Source organism: Spea bombifrons, chromosome 6, assembly GCF_027358695.1.
Source record: "Spea bombifrons isolate aSpeBom1 chromosome 6, aSpeBom1.2.pri, whole genome shotgun sequence".
NCBI lineage: Eukaryota > Metazoa > Chordata > Amphibia > Anura > Pelobatidae > Spea > Spea bombifrons.
This window is the reverse complement of record NC_071092.1, coordinates 6,479,433-6,501,439: the sequence shown is the minus strand read 5'-3', so window position 1 is coordinate 6,501,439 and position 22,007 is coordinate 6,479,433. Positions and strand designations below refer to the sequence as shown.

At 38.3% G+C, this 22,007-nt stretch overlaps 2 protein-coding genes across 2 annotated transcripts; both read right to left on the bottom strand.

Moving 5' to 3' along the window:
* Positions 1 to 1,265: 1,265 nt before the first annotated feature.
* LOC128500466 (solute carrier family 26 member 6-like) lies at positions 1,266 to 9,507 on the bottom strand. The gene is made up of 20 exons (XM_053469627.1): positions 9,362 to 9,507; positions 8,758 to 8,897; positions 8,567 to 8,677; positions 7,933 to 8,099; positions 7,505 to 7,669; positions 7,131 to 7,283; positions 6,733 to 6,815; positions 6,372 to 6,519; positions 5,940 to 6,053; positions 5,489 to 5,566; positions 5,006 to 5,101; positions 4,766 to 4,872; positions 4,450 to 4,519; positions 3,327 to 3,419; positions 2,673 to 2,780; positions 2,490 to 2,558; positions 2,087 to 2,272; positions 1,935 to 1,989; positions 1,590 to 1,730; positions 1,266 to 1,369 (listed from the first exon to the last, which is right to left on the bottom strand). The coding sequence occupies exons 1-20, from the start codon at positions 9,505 to 9,507 to the stop codon at positions 1,266 to 1,268; spliced, it is 2,334 nt and encodes a 777-aa protein (XP_053325602.1).
* Positions 9,508 to 11,503: 1,996 nt separating this feature from the next.
* Positions 11,504 to 19,813, bottom strand: LOC128500464 (solute carrier family 26 member 6-like). Its single transcript, XM_053469626.1, has 18 exons — positions 19,593 to 19,813; positions 19,104 to 19,243; positions 18,116 to 18,226; positions 17,519 to 17,685; positions 17,177 to 17,341; positions 16,579 to 16,731; positions 16,286 to 16,368; positions 15,793 to 15,940; positions 14,958 to 15,071; positions 14,801 to 14,878; positions 14,563 to 14,658; positions 13,889 to 13,995; positions 13,352 to 13,421; positions 12,887 to 12,979; positions 12,571 to 12,684; positions 12,294 to 12,485; positions 11,791 to 11,845; positions 11,504 to 11,664 (listed from the first exon to the last, which is right to left on the bottom strand). The coding sequence occupies exons 1-18, from the start codon at positions 19,754 to 19,756 to the stop codon at positions 11,504 to 11,506; spliced, it is 2,211 nt and encodes a 736-aa protein (XP_053325601.1). The 5' UTR covers positions 19,757 to 19,813.
* Positions 19,814 to 22,007: the final 2,194 nt, after the last annotated feature.

Genomic DNA, 22,007 nt, shown 5'->3' with positions numbered 1-22,007 from the left:
AGTCGATAGCTTTAATTGGTCCAGCGCAGAAGGCGCCATAGAGTCACGCAATCTTTCTGGTCTCTTGTTAAGATTGAAATCCTTGACTGTCCTAAGTACGCCACCGAAGCGAGAAGGCGCACGCTTAACTCGAGGGCCGCCAGGGGTCATGGTGACTTATGTTATATATGGGACTTGCACCAACTGTAACACTTGAACTTGAACCTGAAAATATTTCTTGTTGCTTTTGTTCAGAAAGGACGATCACATGTATTCATATTTACTGGATTAATCATATTGTATTAACGATGAAACCTTTAAAGGAAGAGAATTAGAGGACAGATCCGCTACAGTTTTTTTGCTTAACGTATTAGAAAATAGAATTAGTGTTCAGCCTAAATGGAACAGAACCCAAGGCCATAGAATGGGTATTATTACATGGGATGAGGAAGCAGAAACATAGACAATATGGGTGCTGCTTTACTTTTTGCGCAGGGACATATTGCAAAACAGATTACGGACGTCAACACAATACTTTTATTTTTTATTATGCAAACAGATCAGAAACATTCATCAAAAACCAAACAAGTATATTGGAAACATACAGAATATATATATATATATATATATATATATATATATATATATATATATATACATACACACAGTGATAGTGATGTACCGGGTCTAGGCTGACTAGGTACAGGGTGGCAGGTCTTGGGACGGCAGTCCGGTCTTACAGATTGATAACAGATCCCGATATTAATGCTATGGAGTGACTTTTAATCAATTCAGAATGCAAACTGCAGCATCCATGGTAAATACACCATTATATACATATATATACATATATATACACACACACACTCTTTTCATTGGTTGTCTGCCTATTCTAGGGATCTTATGGAACTATTCCCAGTGACACATAAAAATGGGAAATATTCTAGCCTTCTACTTAGTTAATATTTCTTTCGATCCTGAAGTCTAAAAAAACAACACAGACAGAAAATACAGAATTAGTTTCACATACAAATATTAATTATAGAACTGTGAAGTGCCCCTTGTTAGGAGGGACATAATATATCTTTCTTTTCTCCTTCGTATATTAGACTGAAATGTAGCTGTCTCCATTCACTCCAATCCCTCTTTTCTAGGAGCTCAGAATGAGGGTATCGCAGGGTTCTACTGACCCTAGAGCCCCAAACAATGTGCATACACACTACATTGTGATGTTTAGTAGAGGTATTGATGACCTAATGACGTTTATTGATGGGTTTCCTCGTATTCTAGGTGATCACTGACATGGTGATATTCTTCATTGTGCTTTGACCACTGATGGGCTTGGTTGGATCAAGCTGCTTGTAGGTTACAGTCTTGTGCTGGGTGCCACCTGGAACATAATAAAATGTATATTCAGTGCTGCAAAGCTTAGACAGTGGACTTTTATGTATGTCGTACACGTGTCAAAGCCTTTCCGATGACATCATGCAAATTCAGGCCACCTGTTGATATGCAAGTGCTAAGGGCCAATACTAGCTAGTTCATCGAAAAATAATTTAATTCTAGTGATTAACATGGAGATCTGGAGAGATCTGAAACATGTTGGTCACTCACTTGGACGTTCTCTGTGGGGATGTCATCCTGGTCCATTGTTAGGTAAGTAACAGCATCATGGACTGAACAGAAAACCTGAGATTTGGTGATACCATCAGCAAAGAAATTTCCTTCCTCCAGCCCCGTCATAACCGTCACTAGCGTCAAAAAAGAAAGAAGATTGTTATTACAATTGTGCTTATGTTTAATATTTGCTTTGGGTTTACTTTGTGCCCCAAATAATGTATGGGGTTCCTAGTAGAAGACGAGGGTCCATCATTTCAATCTTTTTGCAACAAAAAAACAATTGAATGTCCACTTTTTTATTTTTATAATTGCAACCCCATGCCCAAAATGCTTACCACTACAGCCGGCGAGGTATACGGCCACTTCAATTTCTGCAAAATCCTTGAAAATCTAGAGGGGGGAAAAAGCAAGAAGCCATTAAATGCTTTCACGTTAATTATACCCGGAAACCAGTAGGTAAGGTCCTTTGAATTCACGTGACACGCACCTTTCTTAACACTTTTACACAGACAGTGTCTACAAAATTAACCGAAGAAAAATCAAGTATTAGTGAATGAAAATGGGGTTTCTCCAGGCCCAGTGACTGAAGGGTTCCCTTTTCAGATATCCCCTCTTTTGTTGCGTTTCCTGGGATGATGATGATAGAGCCGTCCAACGTGTCCTGATCTTTCTCCTAACACAAAAAGAATATAAAGGGAATTAATTTGATTATATTCTCCCTTTTTCCATTCTGCAAGCACCTCCAAGCTATCCCTGAGCATAAGGATACTTAATAAAAAAAAACAGGAAGTGAAGAGTGCAAGGGAAAATATCTTCCCCCATCCGATGAATAAAATGTACAGTTTTTAATGAAACTAGCCCTGGTTTATTTTATCGCTTTTATTTATTACCTCTCCTTTTTCCTTTGGAAGACTTCCTAATTCAAGACGATCGAAGCCAAGGTTATCATGCCCTGTTAACTGTAATTTAACAAAAGTTAGCCGGGAAGCAGTACATCAAATATGCAACAGGCGATTAAAATAAAAAAATGCAACATTTCAATATTTCTTGATGTCTACTTGCGTAACCTTAACCTGTTGGCTTTCCTTTTGAGCTTTCTTGTTAGCCTTTTCCAGTCGTCTCTTTAGCTTTTTTATGGCTTTCATCTTCTTTTCAATGAGTCTGTCAACATCAATGCCACACTGTGAATAAAACGAAAATATTGGGGATTCCGTAACCAACCGCGATGTGTAAATGGACATGCGCACACTATAAACCAGCTTCAGGAAGGTGACTTTTCCAAGAATAAATGGTTGGACAAAGTTGTCTTGTGGTCTCGTACGAGGGAGAACCACAGAGACCTCTTTTTTTATTTCAGATTATGTCGCTCTGTTGTATAGAATTAAGATGATGGGATGTGATTTAAAATCTGGATTAATTGGATCATGGAATAAATGCCACGTAGAGTCAACCCAACTCAGATTCCTTCTCAACTTTTGGTCTTTGCAGATGCACATAAGGTCTCTTCTTGGGCCGACTTGGCTCACCCACCTCTACCTTATCAAGGGACTCAAGAGAGTGAATATGTTTGTCTTAGTGATCTTCATAAAAAGATAATCACATGACTCCCCATTAAAATTTATGTGAAATTGAAGGTTTATTTGCTGACGCAAGCATCACTTATGGAAGAAACTACATGTTTAGCCTAATATTTAGTTTTGACCCAAAACTCTTCGGTCTGATTTCACCTTCCGCTTGAGAGCCTCTGTGTACAGATCAGCGTTGGCAAAGAACACGGTGGATGAAGAATGGAAGATTTTTATGCCTGGCACTTCTTTGGCCTGAAACAAATGGAAATGAATCACTCGCATTTCTTGAGAGCAGTGGAGGACAATAAACACAATGCAGTGATTCATTTTACTTTTCCTCCGGTCATGCGCATGATCAATATTAATGAATAGGTAGATAACGGAATGGCATACATTGTTTTTTCTTGCAAGTAAATACAATGAGAATTAGCCAGTTGGTTAAAACACAGAAATTCAACAAATAGCTGTGGGCTTTGTTCCAACATTTTTACGGGGCTGGATTTAGGGGATGAGCCTCTGAGGGTCAGGCAAAGACTTAAAAATGTATAATGCGTTAGTGGGATATGCATAGAAAGTGGGTGGAGTTAGCCTAATCCTATATATGAATGGGTGGAGCCACCAGTAGGCCCCTCCCTCGTATCACTAAAGCTTTACCATTCCCGTAAACATATGGCACCTTAGGCACATGTCTAATCTACGTTCTGGGAAATGTACCCTACAAATCCATGCCACCATGCGTGTCCCTAAAAACTTTTTCCGGGGCAATAAACCAGCTGTCAGGTATGCAGGGCATAGGAACATGACCCAATTAAACTTTTTTGGGGTAATGGTTTGTTAAAAGCCAGATTTTTGGAAGGTTTGTAGAAAACAAAATGTTTTAAGATGAACTGCATCTCACTTTTAACAAAAAAAATCTGACAAATGTATCTCAATGTCTTACGACAATTCCAAACTTGCTTTATTGATGTTCCCTAGCATTTAAAGTCTTCATTGTATTAAACACCTATCCTTAAGAAAAAGAAATGATATTTTGTGTAGTTGTGTGGAATTCCCTAGGTAAAGATGTCCTGATTCTGGCTCAAAGTTTGAAATGTGGTCTTATTACCTTAGCAACCGGTGGAGAATGGTGCAACCAACTGGCAAAGCCAAATGGTTACCATGGTAACAGCAATACCACCTTCCAATCCTTGCACCCGAATCACTTTTATAATAAACCTCATTATAATATCAAACTCAAACTGTTATATCATATGCACTTGGCATAATCGAGTGCTCATTTTACCTTCTGATATCTAGATACATCTCTGTAAATTCCAGTATCTTGTACTTGGCCCAAGACGGAGTAGCTGGACCTGTAAAAAAGATTTAATTTTATCTAGAAATATCCATAAAATCAGCCAAAAATGTTTTTTGTAATGAAGCTTTAGATTGTGTTTTAATACATACATGTATTATATTATTTACCGGATTATAATTAATTATAAATTATATATATATATATTTTAATTAACACAGTGGAGATTATATGCACAATAGTTTTCTGGGATTAATAATTTGCACGATGACAAAAACTTATTGGTATAAATGTAATTACTTACAACTGAGTTCTGATAACGATGGTTAGCAATGAAAACGCAACTGACACGGCCAGACCAATGTCCATGTTCAGGAGAACTGTTGCGACAAAAGTCACCATCCAGACCACCTACGATAAGTTGAACATAATTAAAATTTATTTTCATTTCCACTTATAATACCCAATAACTTATAATTCAGATTCTTTACTCGCCATACAAATTAATTATCCAAGGTCCATCTCAGCCAGAAATTATTCTTACCAGATCGATCTTGTTGGTTTTCCATAGCACTCCAACTTCAGAGAATTGTTTAAACATTCCCTTTAAGTTCACTACAACAACTGCCGCCAATATGGCCTAGAATTAAATAGATATAATAAATATAAAAAATCCAAAAGGTAACAATAACAAGATAAAGTACCTTAAATTCATACACATTTCAGCGATCACATGTGCTTTGGAAGCGGGAAGGGTGGTTACCCATATTACGCAAGAGATAAAATGTAGCAAGAAATCCCAACATCAAATACAATGTTCTAAAACTTATGCTAGGACGATAACATGGAAGGTATCATTCATGAAAAGACTTTGGGGGCTGGTCCCTATTGATCAAAATTGTCAAAAATCATGATCTTTTAATATTTCTGCGATGGTTTTTGAAGAGCTTAATTAAATTTATAGAGCTTCGCAGTGACAGGTCGTTTAAATATTGTAGCTTGCTAAGCTAGCTATGAAAAACAATACCTTTGGCAAGTCTTCAAATAATTCTCCAGCACGCAGTATAATTACAAAAATAACACATGAAGCTATAGCGCTCGCCACCTGTACAAAAAAAACAACTATGTGAATGGAAAGCAAAGGTTCAGCCTAACCAGTAAGCAAATCTATACATTAGAACGTAGGCAATAGATCAAATTCATGGAGGTTCTAAAAATCTTTTACGACAGTCGAAGGTGCCCATAAATACTCCGTACAGTTCCCTTCCTCCATGCTTTATAGAACCTCACATGGCTGTACAACACAAGGAATATAGTTCCCACCATTAAATATTAGAAAGGTAATTATGTTTATGAACACGATGCTTTGGCTACATAATTTATCCAGGTTCCTACATGCCAGATCGAGAGAACTTAGCATGGTTAAGCCTTCCTGGCATTTTTCTTAGACAACCATTATGATGCATAAAAGAACTTACCTGAGTGTTACCCCCGGTGCTTTCTTGAAGAACAGACCTTGACACAGAGGCACTGATGGCGAAAGATTGAAAGAAGCTTCCAATAAAATTGCTGAGCCCAATGGCAATAAGCTCCTGGAACAATGAATTAGAAGACAATGAATTAAAAGGAATTAATTAAACACACCAATGGGAGATTTCCCATCCCCAGCTTGTGTCTGATTGGATGCTGGAGCATTCCAATTTAGAATGCTAGGAGTAGGATACAAGCTCCTTCCAGTGTTCATGTTTAAAGGGATCTCAAGCCCCTTGAAAATGTTTTTTCTTGATTAACCTTTAAGATAGGAAGGTTTTAATAATGGTCATATTAGCTTATTCCCTGTTTGCAGTAATTGTCATGAAACTTTACCATACCTGTTGAAATCAATATGGCGGCCGTAGGGCATTACCTACCTGGTTGCTATCAACTTTGTATCCATGTTTAGAGGCAAAAACCTTCCCTAATGACACGGTTATGGCATATCCCACCACGGCAATCGCAAACGCATTCCCAACAAGTTCTCCAAAGTACGTGAAGTTAGGCAGTATTGGAACCTTCAATCTAAAGAACATAGAAGGAACATTACAATAAACGGCAGTAACATGAATATCAAATAACAAAATGTGTCTCCTGCATGTATATATAGGTATTTTGAGGATTAAATCTAGCATATTTTCTTTTTTTTCCCCCAAATACTCTGTAGCAACGATACCTGTATTAATACCATTTCCACACTTACTCAAAGCAATTATTCTGTTATTACGTGAAACTTACCCTACAGGGATATCGCCGACATTCTCAATCCCAAATCTGTCCTGCAGTCCGACACCATATGATATCCCAGTAGAAACTATGAGCTTTTAAAGAAAGTGTTTTTTTTTTTAAATGAACTTTGAAGATTAAAGAAGAACTTTTAATAATGTTGGATGATATTCAACACACAATGGAACAATAAGTTGTGTATTTCCACGCTTGTTGTCTACACAAACCTATTTAACCACAAAGCGACTGCACAGTTACAATGAAACAAAGGTAACTTTTCTTTTTCTCACTCTCTTAAAGACCCCACGACGTCTTAGAAAACAATGTTTCTCTTGTCCCACACTTGTAAAACATCAAGTTTTGGGTCAGCTAGCTGCATGGGGAAAATAACTCCGCTTTTTCTTTCTTACCATAATGAGCTCAATGGGAACTGGAATGAGAATTCGATCAGCAAGACGTTCGTTTATGTACTTCATCACCAAGAGAACCACAATTGCAATAATGCTGGTGATGAGCGTGCCGATGTTTGTCTGTGTGATTTTCGAGAAAAGGTTCACTATGGTCTAAAAAGAAAACAAAGGGAAGAGGAGAATAACGAAGATGGAAGTAGAATGTGGAATGCGTCAGGTTCCGGGTTAGTGTGTATAGGTGAACATTGAAATTGGGCTCACAAATTTACTGTAGTTTACTGAAAACCAGATTATATTTATGGAATATTCGGTGTAAAATGAGACTTTGTAGAAGATCCTAAGCATATGCCTAGTTTATACTTTTATTAACTTACGTGAATTAATGAGAAAGGCTGAGTTTTCTGACTCATTCTGATGCCGAAGAGATATTTCAGTTGTGAAACCAGCACGTGGACGGCAGACGCAGTGGTGTATCCACTAATGAGAGGGTCAGACAGATAAGTAACAACAAAACCGAACTGTATCAGACCCAGGGCAATCTGCAAATGCATGAAAAAGAGTTAGAGATGAGCGAAGACCTTCTATAATCAACTTAATAGTGAGAGAACTCTTTATGGTGACTCCAGCCTTTTTAGAGTAACATGCAACAAATGTATAGATTCGTACAAATGTTTCCTATTCCGCTGTACCTGTATAGGCTGCTGTGAGACATATTGAAAGGAAATGAAACTCATTGGAAAGTTTTCCTCTGCCAATCAGAAGCTGTTTTTCTTTTTTTTAAAAAAAAATCATTGACACCTACCTGGAAAAGGCCTACCAGGAATGCCAGAGCCGTGGCGAGTTCAACCCTCAGATGATCCCTGGCTACCGTATCAACGGTGGTACCATTATGGCCGTCCATAAACATCTCGTTGGAAGCCAGAGATTCAGTCACGCTCCCGATCATGACGCACACCACAGCAAAAGTACCTGGGATCCATAAAAAAAACCAACGTATGGTAAATAGGGAGATTACTACTTTTAATGTCCTGACCATGGAACAAATATATAGGACTATCGGAACTATGGTCTATAAAATTATACGAAATCTATACATTATGAATATCCAGTGGCAGTGAGCTTCGGGTGCAAGGAAGAGCTTGGCTGGCCCTGTATAATGTGTATTTAAATCAGTGAGTTCTTCGATATTCTCACACTTTAAGCATTTTATATGGCCAGTTCCGTCCTTGCTGGAGAAACCTGCCAACGTTGGCCCCTCGTACCGAGTTGTGAAGGGAGGGAAGTGAAATCACAACTCTCCCGCAAACTCTCTCTTTAGTGAATAAACCCTAATATCTGATTTTGATCATTCAAGAAAGTGCTGCATTCTGTAGCTCTCTAGAACTGTTTGTATGCAGTATATGTTTATAGATTTAATATTCCCAAACACTGCTCACCTACAGATATATGCCTAGAGGTCCCAAGGAGGAAATATATAAACACCGGATAGAACGAGGTGTAAAGGCCAAAAACAGGTGGTAACCCAGCCAGAAGAGCATACGCCAGTCCTAAAAAAAAATAATTCTTTAGTGTGCCCTTGTTATATTCGCTCCATGGATGAACGGTGTGTTTCATTTAAAGGCTGTACCTTGTGGAAGCTGTACTATGCCCACACTAACTCCTGCAATGGCATCACCCAAAAGCCATTCCTTGGCCGGGTACCGTGGCAACCAACGCAAAACCGGGACGTACTGAAGCAGCAAAGATTTGGCCCTTGTTCTGGAACATCTTAAAAGAAGATACACATTACGTAATTACATTTTATTTAAAGTTGGGTTCAGATAAGTTGCTAAAAACTAATAAAATCCAACATTCTTTTGCCAACCACACCATGAAGACTATAACTAGTCAACTATGGCATGATGTGCAGTGTCCATTAAAAGGAACATTGCCAGTTCTTGGAAAAACTTAAGATTTAATTAACTTTCATAATATTTATAATATTTTCATTTAAGACAATGATAGGCATGATGGCAAAGATTTTTGTTCACCTTAGGGTAAATGGCAATTTTGGGGGCAGACACTTCCTAGAATTTCTTGAAGTTTTAGCTCGGTGGCACCCTTATGTTTGGGGCAAATGTTTTATAATAATAGTATAAGTAGGTAAAAACCTGTCTGAGATACGGGCTGTTAGCTACTGAGTATCCACTGAGAACCTTTTATACCCTTTTTGGAATTTCTGCACCCCTCACCTCATCCGGTTCTTGAGTCTGCTCCATGCAGACGGTTTGGGGGCTTTGGATTTCGGGGCCAGCTCATCCAACTCAGCTGCACTGAGAACCTGCTGTTTTGTTTGATAGCACTCTGAGCAGTGCTGGATTGGCACGTTGTTGGTCATGGCCTATGGTCCTGTTGGTATCTGATGAAAAACAAGTCATCATAATCCATTTAAAACAATGTTTTCTCTTACAGAGAATCATCTTAAAGGCCTACTCGTTGATCAAGGTGAGCGTAGCCAATAACTCAATGGAGTTTAGGTCGTGGTTCAACCAACGGGTCGGGAACTCCCAGCATTAATACCCGCCAACGTCCACTGTAGGCCTTTCATGACTACTATTTAGCCTTTTAGGTCTTTTTGCTGTGATTTTTTTCCAGCTATAATTATAAAGATCTTTTTTTTTTTGGTATTAATAAATAAATAAAAAAATTAAATATTGTAGTACATAAATAAACCTTGGAGGAACACCATAGACGTCAAGTTCAAGACTGAGAAATATAGTAGTTTTTTAAGAATAGAATCCTGTGCCTAGATTGCTAGATAATCAAATGCTAGCTGGGATGCAGTGGGTTTCCTCAGTTCTTTATCTACGTATAATTTTAAAGGGGACCAATAAAGGCTACGATCCCATGAAGCGTCCTTCTTCTCTGTAACAGTCCCTGAACCTGTGAAAAATCACGATGGTTTCCACTAAACACAAAAAGTCCCCAAATCAATACATTCTCCTTGTTTATCTTACCTTAAAACGAATCTTTTTTTTTGAATGTATCGAACATCACGAAGGTGCCATCGTCTGCTTAGCCACCCAAACACCGGGTCCTGTATAAACCATCTGGTATTTATACTCCTCCAAATGACGGCACCCACAATAAAGCCAAGCCATACCTGTCCACCCTCCTCCCCCCTTATCAGATATTTCACCGTTTGAAACAAAGGTGTCATAGAATTTTCAAATAACGCCCCCAAAATTTACAGGACAGACAAATGAACGCGGATCTCTCAGACACCACAACATTTAATTCTCCTGTTTTGGAAAGTCTCGCGTAACACGTCGTATTTGGTAACACGTCACAATGACCTTGGTTATTCTTCATAGCTTTACGAAGAAGCCCTGCAAGTCACGAGAAGTCAACAGTTTCCCCCCGACCGTTAAAAAACAAAAACGAGAGTGAGAAAAAGAAAAGTCACCTTTGTTTCGTTCTAACCACGTAGCCACATTGTGGTTAAATATGTTTGTGTAGACAACAAAGCGTGGAAATACACAACTTATTGTTCCAATGTTTCATACAAATACACTTGGAGGACTAAGACAAAAATAGAACATTTTGTCTTTATTGTCTCAAAACAGTTTATTATGTGCCTGAAACACTTGGGGGGCCACACAATAACGGGTTTCATTCGGTTTATATCTCAAAGACTTAGATCCCACCAGCTCTAAAAATATGGACAATAAAACCTTTCAAAAAGGTGGTCCTCCATATGAAACAAGGCTTATAAATGATAAAGTCTCTTTAAATGTTTATCCGACGCCAGGAGTGAACGCTTTCTGCCATTGCATGGCTTCCAAACAGAGGTGATATATAGCACGGCATAGCTTGTTGTCACGTTTTAATTAAAGAATAAAAATTATATGTACGCGATTAAGAAAGAAGGTACATGATCTAAATCCATAACCTCTCTGCTGAACGTTGCCGGTCTAACCCAGAACAAAGCTTGCAACAAATTGTGTTATAAAACATTTATTTGGGGAAGGAGTACATAAAATTGACAAGTATTTGACACCGACAAACGTAGGGGAAGCTGGTAGAACGAAACGCATCATTCCAAACCTTTTGCTTGCCAACTCTGGGATTATTCAACGAAGGACGTCTAAAATTATAGAACCATTGGCAGCTACAAGAATATTGTGTGCCTGAATAATGCTAAAAACCCATTTACATTGTGTTAAAATATAATAATGTGTCAAATATAATGAGAAAAAATGAAAAATAAAGTTTTTCGTACATTACATAGTTTAGGCAAGCAGAATAATATCATATATATATATCATATCTATCAAAGTCTTTTCCCAAAAGCATACATAAAGATACATCATATTTTTTGTGATGTTGTCCCATCAAGACAGGTCAACCACATCTCCTCCATTGACTATGGTTATGCTTTGATCCAAGTTCCTGAAGATATAACTTATAGCATCGTGAATTGATGAAAACAGCTGGTCTTTGGCGATCGTGTTATTGAAAAATTGTCCCAGTTCCAGCTGTTTAACGACCGAAGCTGTGAAACAAAAAACGTGATATTTTTAATCAACGGAGGCAAGAACATTTAAATGGTTCTAAAAAGTTCGATATAAATCATGATAGGGATCAACTGAAATTGATAATATTTACTGTATTTTCTTACCATGACATCCAACTAGGTATACTTTCACATCAATTTCCTGGAAATCACGAATGATCTAGAACAAAAAAAAAAGCATGATGATGTCAGGTATTTAATAAAAAAAAAACAACTTTGGGACAAATTGAGAGATGGCCCATAGTAACATAAAATGCATGACGGCTGCCCCTAGTCAGCCTACATTGAGGAGCATCTTGGGTGGGATGGGTTGCTTCTGAGATTGTTTTCCTTTAAAGAACTTTGAAGAACTACTAAGAACGTAGAGATAAATATGACCGTCTCCAAATGTCTGGTCCCTAGCATAGGTCTTACAAAGAGTTTAGTGAAAAATTATCTTGTATATATAACTACAGGTCACTGTGTAGCCAGCCTTGCCGTGACCTGCATTGTCATTGTTTTCCGCTTGGTTGGACCTGTGCATAGACAACAGATTCTCAGGTGTTTTAAGATATTTAACCTATAAACTCAACGATGTCCCAGACAATAATGCTTTGTGCAGCACTTACGTTTCTCAAAACCTTAACACTGACTGTGTCTAAAAAGCTGGCGGTGCTTAAATCCAGGATTAGGGAGTGGAACGGACATTTATGAGGTCCCCAGTAGTCCGGAGCGGTTTCTTCGGAGACATTTATCAAACTTTTGTCTTCTGCCCTCGTAGCTGCAGCAAGTTCAGGAGATATAGCCTTTAATTCATTCTCCTAGTGCAATAATACAAAAATAGTTTATGCTTAAAAGCGTTTATTGGTAATCTGAGCGATCACAGAAACCGCGAACACGACTCACTATTTCGCCTTTGGCACCACTTTTCCTTTGTTTCTTAGCTTTTTCCTGTATTCTTCTGTGTTTTTTTATTGCTTTTTTCTTCATCTTGATTAGCTTGTCCAAATCTACACCACACTGAAAGTAAGAAAATTTGAAAGGAAGCAACATGATAAATACCAGTAACCTTTTGTGACTTCTTGTTTGGTAATGATAAAGATTAATTGGTGATTTTCCTTCAAAATATTTACATATTTTGTAGGAATTACAGCTAAATCAGTCTGTCGATGCTTGAGTGCTGTGCACGGAAACGAAACAAATCTTTAGATCTTTTCTTTACCATCTTTTTTAGAGCGTCAGCATATAAATCAGCATTCGCGAAGTAGAGAGTACACGATGATTGGAATATCTTTACACCCGGAACTTCCGTAACCTTCAAAAGAAATAGTTACATTAACGTATTGTTAATACGAAAGATAGAACATTGTCCTTTTCTTTGTTGACTGATGAGTCACAGAAACAAAGCTTGAGTAGTTTAGGCAACACAACTTTAAAAAATATAGGTTTTCCAAAGCTGTTGCATACTGGATACCCACCAGCAGCGCCCACTAGCTTTCTAGGGAGATCGTTGAGTAATGCTCTATGTATGTGTCGTGTTACTTGAAGACATTAGAATTCAAGCCATATGGACACCATGGCCAGATAAAAACCATTGAAGAAGGAGTAGGACCTCCTGCACAGTTTAGCTTTAGTTTCCTTCCAGTCATTCCCAGTATTATATGAGACTAATGGAAATACGCATCACCTGTCCATACAGCTCGACATCTCTGTAGATCTCTGTGTTGGAAATCTGTCCAAGAATGGAGTAATGAGGTCTGTTGGGGAGGAAGAGACAGGTATACGTAATTACATCTAGAACAGTATTATAGAAAGTCATAGTCCTTGTGGGTGGTTAGTACTAACCAAGTTCTATGGGGAAAGTGACTTCATCAGCATACATAGGACTGCGGTATTTGCATTTAGAATGTAGCCACAATATGGCTGCCTACCATGCGGACCTCCAGATCCGCAGATAAACAAAGTTTCTTTGAATGACGTGAAACAAAACGCTATTGGTGCAAGAGAATATTTCGACATAGATAGTCTTTGGGATAAAATCAGATTGACAATCTTGGTGTCCATCTTGGCAAGGGTTGCTGTTGAAGGACATCGTTAATGTTCAAGGCTACTTAGCCTGGCAAGACATCTAGATGGAAGCGTTTACCAGGTAACGAGCGGCACTCTGAATTCTAACATGGAAAGTCGCTGTGGGATTGAGAAAGAATTGTCGCTGGATACTCACAGTTGTGTTCTTGCAATGACTGTCGCAAGGGAAAAAGCCACTGAAACTGCTAGCCCCATGTCCATATTCAGTAATATAGTAGCCAAGAACGTCACTATCCAGACCAGCTGTCCAAAAGACACCAATGTCAGCTGCTTATGCTTGTAGTAGGTGCATCACTTTGCAATGTTGTAAAATGAATGTAAAATGGATACAGGCAAAATATTTCTGCTTCTGTGCTTATATTTAACTAAATATTTGCAAAAAAAATTGCAAGTCACAAAAGTGCAACATTTCAGGCACAGAGTATACAGTTTGGGGAGCTGCCGCTTCCGGATTCTGGGCTTATTGATGAGCAACGATTACGACGTAACTTACCACGTAAGCAAAGTATGCAATCACGCACACAAAACAATTGTAAGCAGTCAACAAACGCAGCGCGATGATAAAATATCTCTGTAACTTAGGAGAAAAATAACTATGGTCTTAATTTTAGTTTTCAAACCTCTAATTATAACCTCGTTACCTCGTTAGGTGAGAACAGAGACCAGGGGGGCAAAATGTCAACAGCAGCGTAGCCAATGCCCCAGCTCTGTGCACTGCTACCCTTTTACCATCATCATCATCATCGTGTTTCCAGTGATCCATCAATCTCTTAATCACGCACAGTGACTCCGACCATCTCCAGTACTCACCAAGTCAGTTTTGTTTGCTCTCCACAGCCCCGGGACATCAGAAAACTGCATGAATATACCCTTCAAATTCACAATAACAATCGCGCCTAATATTGTCTAGTGGATTAAAAAAAATACAGAAAATTACTACAAACGGATCACTTAATATTTCGTTAAGCTTCACTTCTGAAAGATAATATACGTCATAAAATAAGCTAACAGTTACTTTAGCGTACTTGCCACGGTGGAATGAACTCACTTTTGGTAGCGTTTCAAACAACTCGCCAGCCTTGAGAATGATGACGAGGATCATCAGGGAGGATATGAATCCAGACACCTGAAGACAAGCAGAGCTTAGCTGGACCCGAGGTTTAACATACAAGGTGGAGGAGAATGACTTTTTTTCGGGGGGCTACCTGACTGTTGCCTCCAGTGCTTTCCAAAACTAAACATCTGGCCATGGCGGTCGCAACGCTGAAACATTGGAAGAAGCTGCCGACGGTGTGACAGATGCCTATGGCCATCAGCTCCTAAGGGGAAAACAATAAACATATGTATGTTATGTGAAGATTATCTATAATAATATTCTATGATATACAATGTATCACTATCTTGGTTGGTGTAGCCTCTTGCTCACTAGCAATGGGATTGGCCTTAAATCTTCTTTTTGGTGGCAATTTGTTTTAGCCCTGTTGGAAAGTTGAAGTTTTTGTTAGTGAGCCTGTTGATCCTCTAATTAAACAATGGATTAACTAATATAGGACTGTATTCCGAAAATAACTAATGTACTCTTATAGGGAAGAAAAGACGCTGGTATCAATGACGTGGACTCAGTGTATCATTGAGTATATTTCATTCTGTATTAAACACAAAGACGTTGAGTGGAATTATTTTGTGTGTCTGGAGAACAATATATCGTTTTATTAGGTTTGTTTTATGGACAACAAGGAAAAAAGCTCAGACAGTAATAATAATCTAATTATTCACACCGTGACTGATCCAAGAAATTATTTACATGCATTATTTAACACCCCTTATGTTAAAGTCATACATTGAATTAATTGCATGTATTAATTATACATAGGGTAAGGTGGTTCTTGTCAAGGACTGGTGTATATAGAGAACATGTAACATATCGGCAGATCTGGAAACCCCAGGACGGGGCATCCCCACCTTGCACTTGATCATTTTGGAGGTAGGTTTAAGATGGAAGATCCTTATTGACCCAAGTATATTAGTTAAACATCTCACCTGGTTGCTGTCTACGTTGTAGCCGTATTTAATGGCAAACATTTTGGCCAAAGATATGTTAAAGGCGTAGACGACAACAGCTAGGGCGAACGCGTTGCCGATCATGTGTCTAAAAAGGCTAATGTTCGGTACAACTGGAGCTTTTATCCTGATAAAAAAACACAATAGACCAATCTCAGCGCATTGATGGTGAATACGCCTTTATAAATCACGTCTACAAATATCAACAGGTTACATTGATTGTAGAGTAACAATTGTTGGGGTTTTAGGGTAGGTTCTATGGACTCTATGTGTCCTCCTGAATTTTACTGCTCAATGCATGTGTCTTCAGCCACCCAGAGACCCTGAGCAGAAATGCGGCATGTAATATCTCAGCTTTACAATTACATTTTAATAGATCATCTCTGTGAATGAACTCTAGAAATTCTGCTCCGAACGTCAGCATTTCTCCCCGCAGAACGCATTTAAGACATCAAATGTCTATAATACATACCCTACTGGAATGTCCCCAACAACTTCCATTCCAAACTTTTCATTCAGATTGACTCCATAGGATATCCCAGTGGCAACAATTAACTATGTACAGAAGAAAAGGACCAACTGGTTCACTCGTCTATATTATGGAAATATAGCAAACAAATTATAGAACAAACAGCTATTATGTTGGGTTCTAGGCTTTTGGGGGCCAAAACTGAGAATATCTTGTGATTCTGGGTAAATTTGCAGCTTAAACTCGTTATTTACCCGATTGTTACACTTACTATAAAGCTGGGATTTGTTTCTTACCGTAATGAGCTCGATCGGTATTATAAATCGGATCTTTGAGTGGTAATTCTCATTCAGCAGTTTCACCGTAAACAGAACAATCATGGCGATGATTCCGGTAACAAGCGAGCCAATGTTTGTTTGGGGTGTTTTGGCGCAGAGAGTGACGAAAGCCTAGAGCGGAAGAACAGAACCCAGAAGGCATTAGAACTCAGGGTAGTAAGTGAAAGGCGGCAGAGAACAACTAACATGAACACGTCCGGAGAACCTGACCATCTCCTGATACTTCTTGCTCCAGAAACGTGTCCACCATCCAAGGGGAGCAATCATTGTTGGTATACAGGGTCTCTGGTATCTTAGCATGTCCTTTGCGTGTTTCCATGTGTGGTTTCACAACATTGATAGAGAATGCTGTTCATACGCAAGGTCATATCCTATTCCCAGAGCTCTTAGACCCAGCATACGGTAATACACATGCCTGTCTGCATCCCGCAGATACAATTTAACATTATTTACCTAAATGTTTATACGCATTTTACCCAAATTGTCATACTACGGGTCAACCCTAGAAAGTTCTAGTGTATGGTTATACCTGACAAATATAAAAGTCAGCTTTTACCTGAATTAGAGACAGAGGTTGGCTTTTCTGACTGATCTCCACGCCAAGAATGCTTTTCAGTTGAGACATCGTGACGTGGAAGGCAGCGGCAGTGGTGTATCCACGAATTAGGGGATCGGAGAGATACATTGAAACAAAACCGAACCGCATCAGCCCCAGAGCGATCTACGAAGAACATTAACATATCGGCATTCATCAGGCACCGTTGGTTTTTGCTCTTCATGTGTTTGTAATACAACAATCACAGGGCTCTACAGCCACGAAAGTCACAATAATTGTATAGAAATGATGGGTTACCCGCACAATGTAAATATACTGACATTACTAAACTTATGTACGTACCTGAAAGATGCCAATCAGCAAAGATAGCGCTGAAGCGGCTTCCACCCTGGCCTGGTCTCGCGCTACTATATCGATGACGGAATCGTTGCCCGGTAACAGGAAATTCTCATTTGGAGCCAGCGACTCCGTGACAGTTGCCACCATCACAGACATTACAGCGAATGTACCTGTCGAAGCAGAAGTTTATCGGGAACGGGACATCTTCATTTTGTTGAAGACTTATTATGATGGTGAGATTCTGAGTTTAACTCAAATTCATCAGAATCTTTTTTCTCTGGTTGGGCGATCCTTTCACTGAATCCGTTGGGATCGACTTTTATAAATTTACATCTGATATTCTGAACAAACCGTCTATGACCGCGGCTCTTATTCAGAAAGGGATTGCAAGGTAATGTTCTACGTTCGGAGCAATTCGAATGGAACCCAACAGAGCTACTCAATAAAGATATATTGTTCAGTAATTAACTGTTACATTTAGATTGAACAGCCCCCCGGAATCTTGGCGAATTAACACAGTTCCTAATTGCTTTTTCCTGCCCCGGTGTAACTAAATGCTTCCATGAATCATTAAAGTCATTGAGAGGTAGAATTTCTTACCAATAGAGAGATGTTTGGATGTTCCAAATAATGAGTAGATAAATACAGGATAAAATGAAGAATATAAACCAAACACGGGGGGTACTCCAGCCAGGAGACCCCAGGCAAGACCTAGAAAAATAAAAACAAATTTCATATATTAAAGAAAATAACTCTCGCACAGCGCAGGCAAATTATCAACATTACTTTCAAGACAATTATCAAAGTGATTAACATATAGTTTTTGTATATTGATAAATTGCTTAAAAAAAGTCGTCAATATATAAAAAGGAGATACTGTTGCAAAGTTGGTCAACAAACGGCCTTATGACTATAGCGGCTCTGACAGCGAATCATCTAGCAGCGTGTGATGTCATGTGCAGGTCGGACATGGGCGCCATGATGACATTATGCCATACACCTCCCATAAATTGTCCCGTCTCCAGCTTTTTGGCACGTGTAGCTCCCATTTTGAGAATGGGGCATTGTTGACACTGGCCCCCAGCAGCCACCAGTAAGACCATGAATTCAGCTAATTGAAGGGTCCCGGTAAATACGGGACTATCGTTATCCGTTCATTCCAGGTGCACAAATGCAAAAGCTCAATTTAAATACATTTTAGGGAGCAGTTAGTCCTCCCCACTCATCGTAATACTAACTTGGAGTCCAGACCAGTGTCTCAGACCTTCCCCTACCAACTTTACCACCCAGTGCATTATTATACCCTCCATCACTTATCATAAATTAATAATATAATATAACATTAGCTCTGAGGACCCCCCTGGACACATCGCATATACTCCAAGGGGTAGATGTGCACCGAGTTAAGCAACAATTGTCTACTCCAGTTCCTTTTGTGTCTTATACGGGACCATGCACGGTGTGGATAGCTTCTGTCTGAAGACTCTTCTCTATCCGCGCATGTTTCAGACACGTTTATCACTGCAATAATATCTGCATCGAGCAAGAAATACTGAATTATAAGGAAATCCACCATCTGCGCCGTTACCTTGTGGAAGCTGAACGGTCCCCACGCTGATACCGGATATTATGTCCCCAACTAGCCATTCTTTCACTCGATAATGTGGCAGCCAGCCAAGGATTGGAATAAATTTCACCAACTGGGATCTTGCAGTCGACCCAGAACATCTGGAAAAAAGAGAGATTCATTTTAAATATACTAGAATTGGTGCATTTGGATTTTTTTATTAATAAAGGCAAAAACGGTCAAAGAAACACTTTTGAATGCGACAGAATTTACAAAAAAGTGATAAAACCCATCACGTCCAGAAAATGAATAATAGGATGGCAGAGACACGTCCTATAGTACCCGACTCTCCAAAATATTAGCCCTTTAGTCAATAGATTTCATTTTTAAAATAATTCTAGAATAATTCAAAAAAAAATTCTCTCCTGTCCGTCATGCTCCGTACGTTACAAAAAAAGATATTTCAAAAGAAAATAAACTGACATTAATATTTAAAACTTTTCGAAATACCGTATCTTTTTCTTTATTCGGGATAACAGAGGGGGTCCGGTAGCATTACATCTTGGTGCTATTTCTTCAAGTTGAACTTCGCTTAACGGGGTCCTCCTTCTGGGGGACTTAAAATCATCCTCAAGACAACTTTCCCCCATGGAGACGAGAGACAGATCCTCCATGTACAGCGGTCCCTCCAATACCTTGGGTTTGGACACGGAATGGGCAAACGATGCGGGAAATGTGTGAAAACGCGATGCATTGTCCTGCCGTAACGGTCAAAGTACAATATAATGGTTGATTTATCACAAATTATAATCCATTCATAGCATTAACCCTCTGCGCGGTGGAGGAGGGAGCCACCCGTTGGCCTGCAAGGAGTTGCTCGCCCTTGGCGTTACGGTGGATGCGGGTGTTTTTAATGGAATCTTGATTAATTACACAAATTAAATGCTTAAATTAAATTATTTCGTTTCATAGTTTTCTAAAAAGACCCAATTAAAGGAAATCTGACATTGACAATTTCTTGTCACCAATGGTATAATATTTGGTTACATATAGCAAACAAACATATGAAGTTATTAACATCCAATGTTTACAACCATGATGGACAAAGACCTTTTTCCACTTTTTTTTTTTAATTTTTTTTTAAAAAATTTTAAATTGAGGATTAACATGTAACCCATTCTTAGTGAAGATACCAGCTGTTATCTACAACAACTACAGCCCCCCCCATTAATACTCATTCATTACGCAGCATAATTGTTATAGAGACCCCCATACTGCGACACAGCTTTTACACATACATATATATATTTATTATACACCCATTTATTTATTTTTTAATGTGAAAAATTTACTAGTTTTTCCCCAATGCCTGTCTCGTAATTACTAATTTTCAAGGCTCCTTTGTTCATCTCTCATATTGTAATTCTCTATCATGTCCCGGAATTATTAAGACTACGTACATCATGGTTTAAGAACATTTTATGCAAAAAAAAAATAATAAATAAATAAATCATAACAATTCATGTATCCAGTAAGACTTTTCGTCACCGTGTACTACTATTATATATATTGACAATTTTTACCAGGACATTAAAATCCTAAAAGGTTCTTTTATTGGCTTCATCCTCCCACCCAAGGGAAGATCCGCACAGTGTATGGAAACGGAAGAAAAAAAAAAAGCTTAATAACCTAAAATCGGTCTTTTTCCGAAACGGTAATGGTGTATTCATTTACTACACAGGAGCGGTAAAAGTATTTAAAAGGGTTATTTAGTTACCGGTAACTTATAACCTTACGTTTATCAGTGACCCATTAAAGGTTTACCAAGTAAGACCCTATTGTTCATACACTAATTAAATAAATCTGTTTTTTGGCACAGATTTTAAGATTCCTTAATCCAGCCGGTGATACAGTAACCCAAAATGAACACATTAAAAAAACGGCACCTAGCTAGTTACACATAAAACATTTTTTATTCATCCTAAACATTGAAGACAGATGATTTTATGGGTTCCAAATACAAAAATATTTGGGGAAATGGCCAAATAATACTATACAGGTAAAAAAATTTGTGCATTAACTATAATTAAAAAAAAACACATCATTTTTAGAAGTTGGTTTCATGTTAGAACTATCCAATATGTCAATATTAATTTTTTTTTCCCCAGATCCATTATAATTGCTTAAATTGTATCGTTTTCAGCCTTTCCTTTGCATTGTCCATGGCTCAGAGTTGAAACTCGGTACAGCGAAAGGTGCTACACCTGCATAGTATCTAATTTTTTTTAATGCTGAAATAGGATTATTTTAGGTTGGGAGAAGTTACACTAAATGTCCAACACAAAAAATTTCATAAAAAAAAATAAAAAAAATAAAAATTAAAAAAATCAGAGGGGGAATTTAACAATTTTCTTTTATAATAATACTGGAATTATAAAATACAATAAAAAAGATGTACTCAGCTGCATGAGTCTTGAATGAAAATAAAAATTTAAAACATGCAAGGTCAACCACAAATATTTACAGATCCAAAGTATTGATGTAGAAGTCATTCCAATAGTCGATTTCCCCCCCCAACGTTCCGCGGGATGTTTTAGTCATGGAATGTTGCGTTAGGAGGCTGGAGTTTTGATGCTTTTTTCTTTGTATCCATTAACTTGCAAAAATACGCAACACTTATAGCTTTGTATTCAAGTAAATCTGAAAAATTAAAAGATTTTGAAAAGGTTAATAAATAAAACATTTAAAAAAAAAAAAATGTTCAGTTCATCCAAAACACTTAATTCTTTACACTTTATAATCTGTATCAATGTGCTGAAATGATGTTTAGATGATAATTGTAGAATAACTCAAATCGTTGAGGATTACAAAAGGAAGATATGGTAGATAACTTACATGATTGTCCCTCTTCGGCACCGGCTCCTG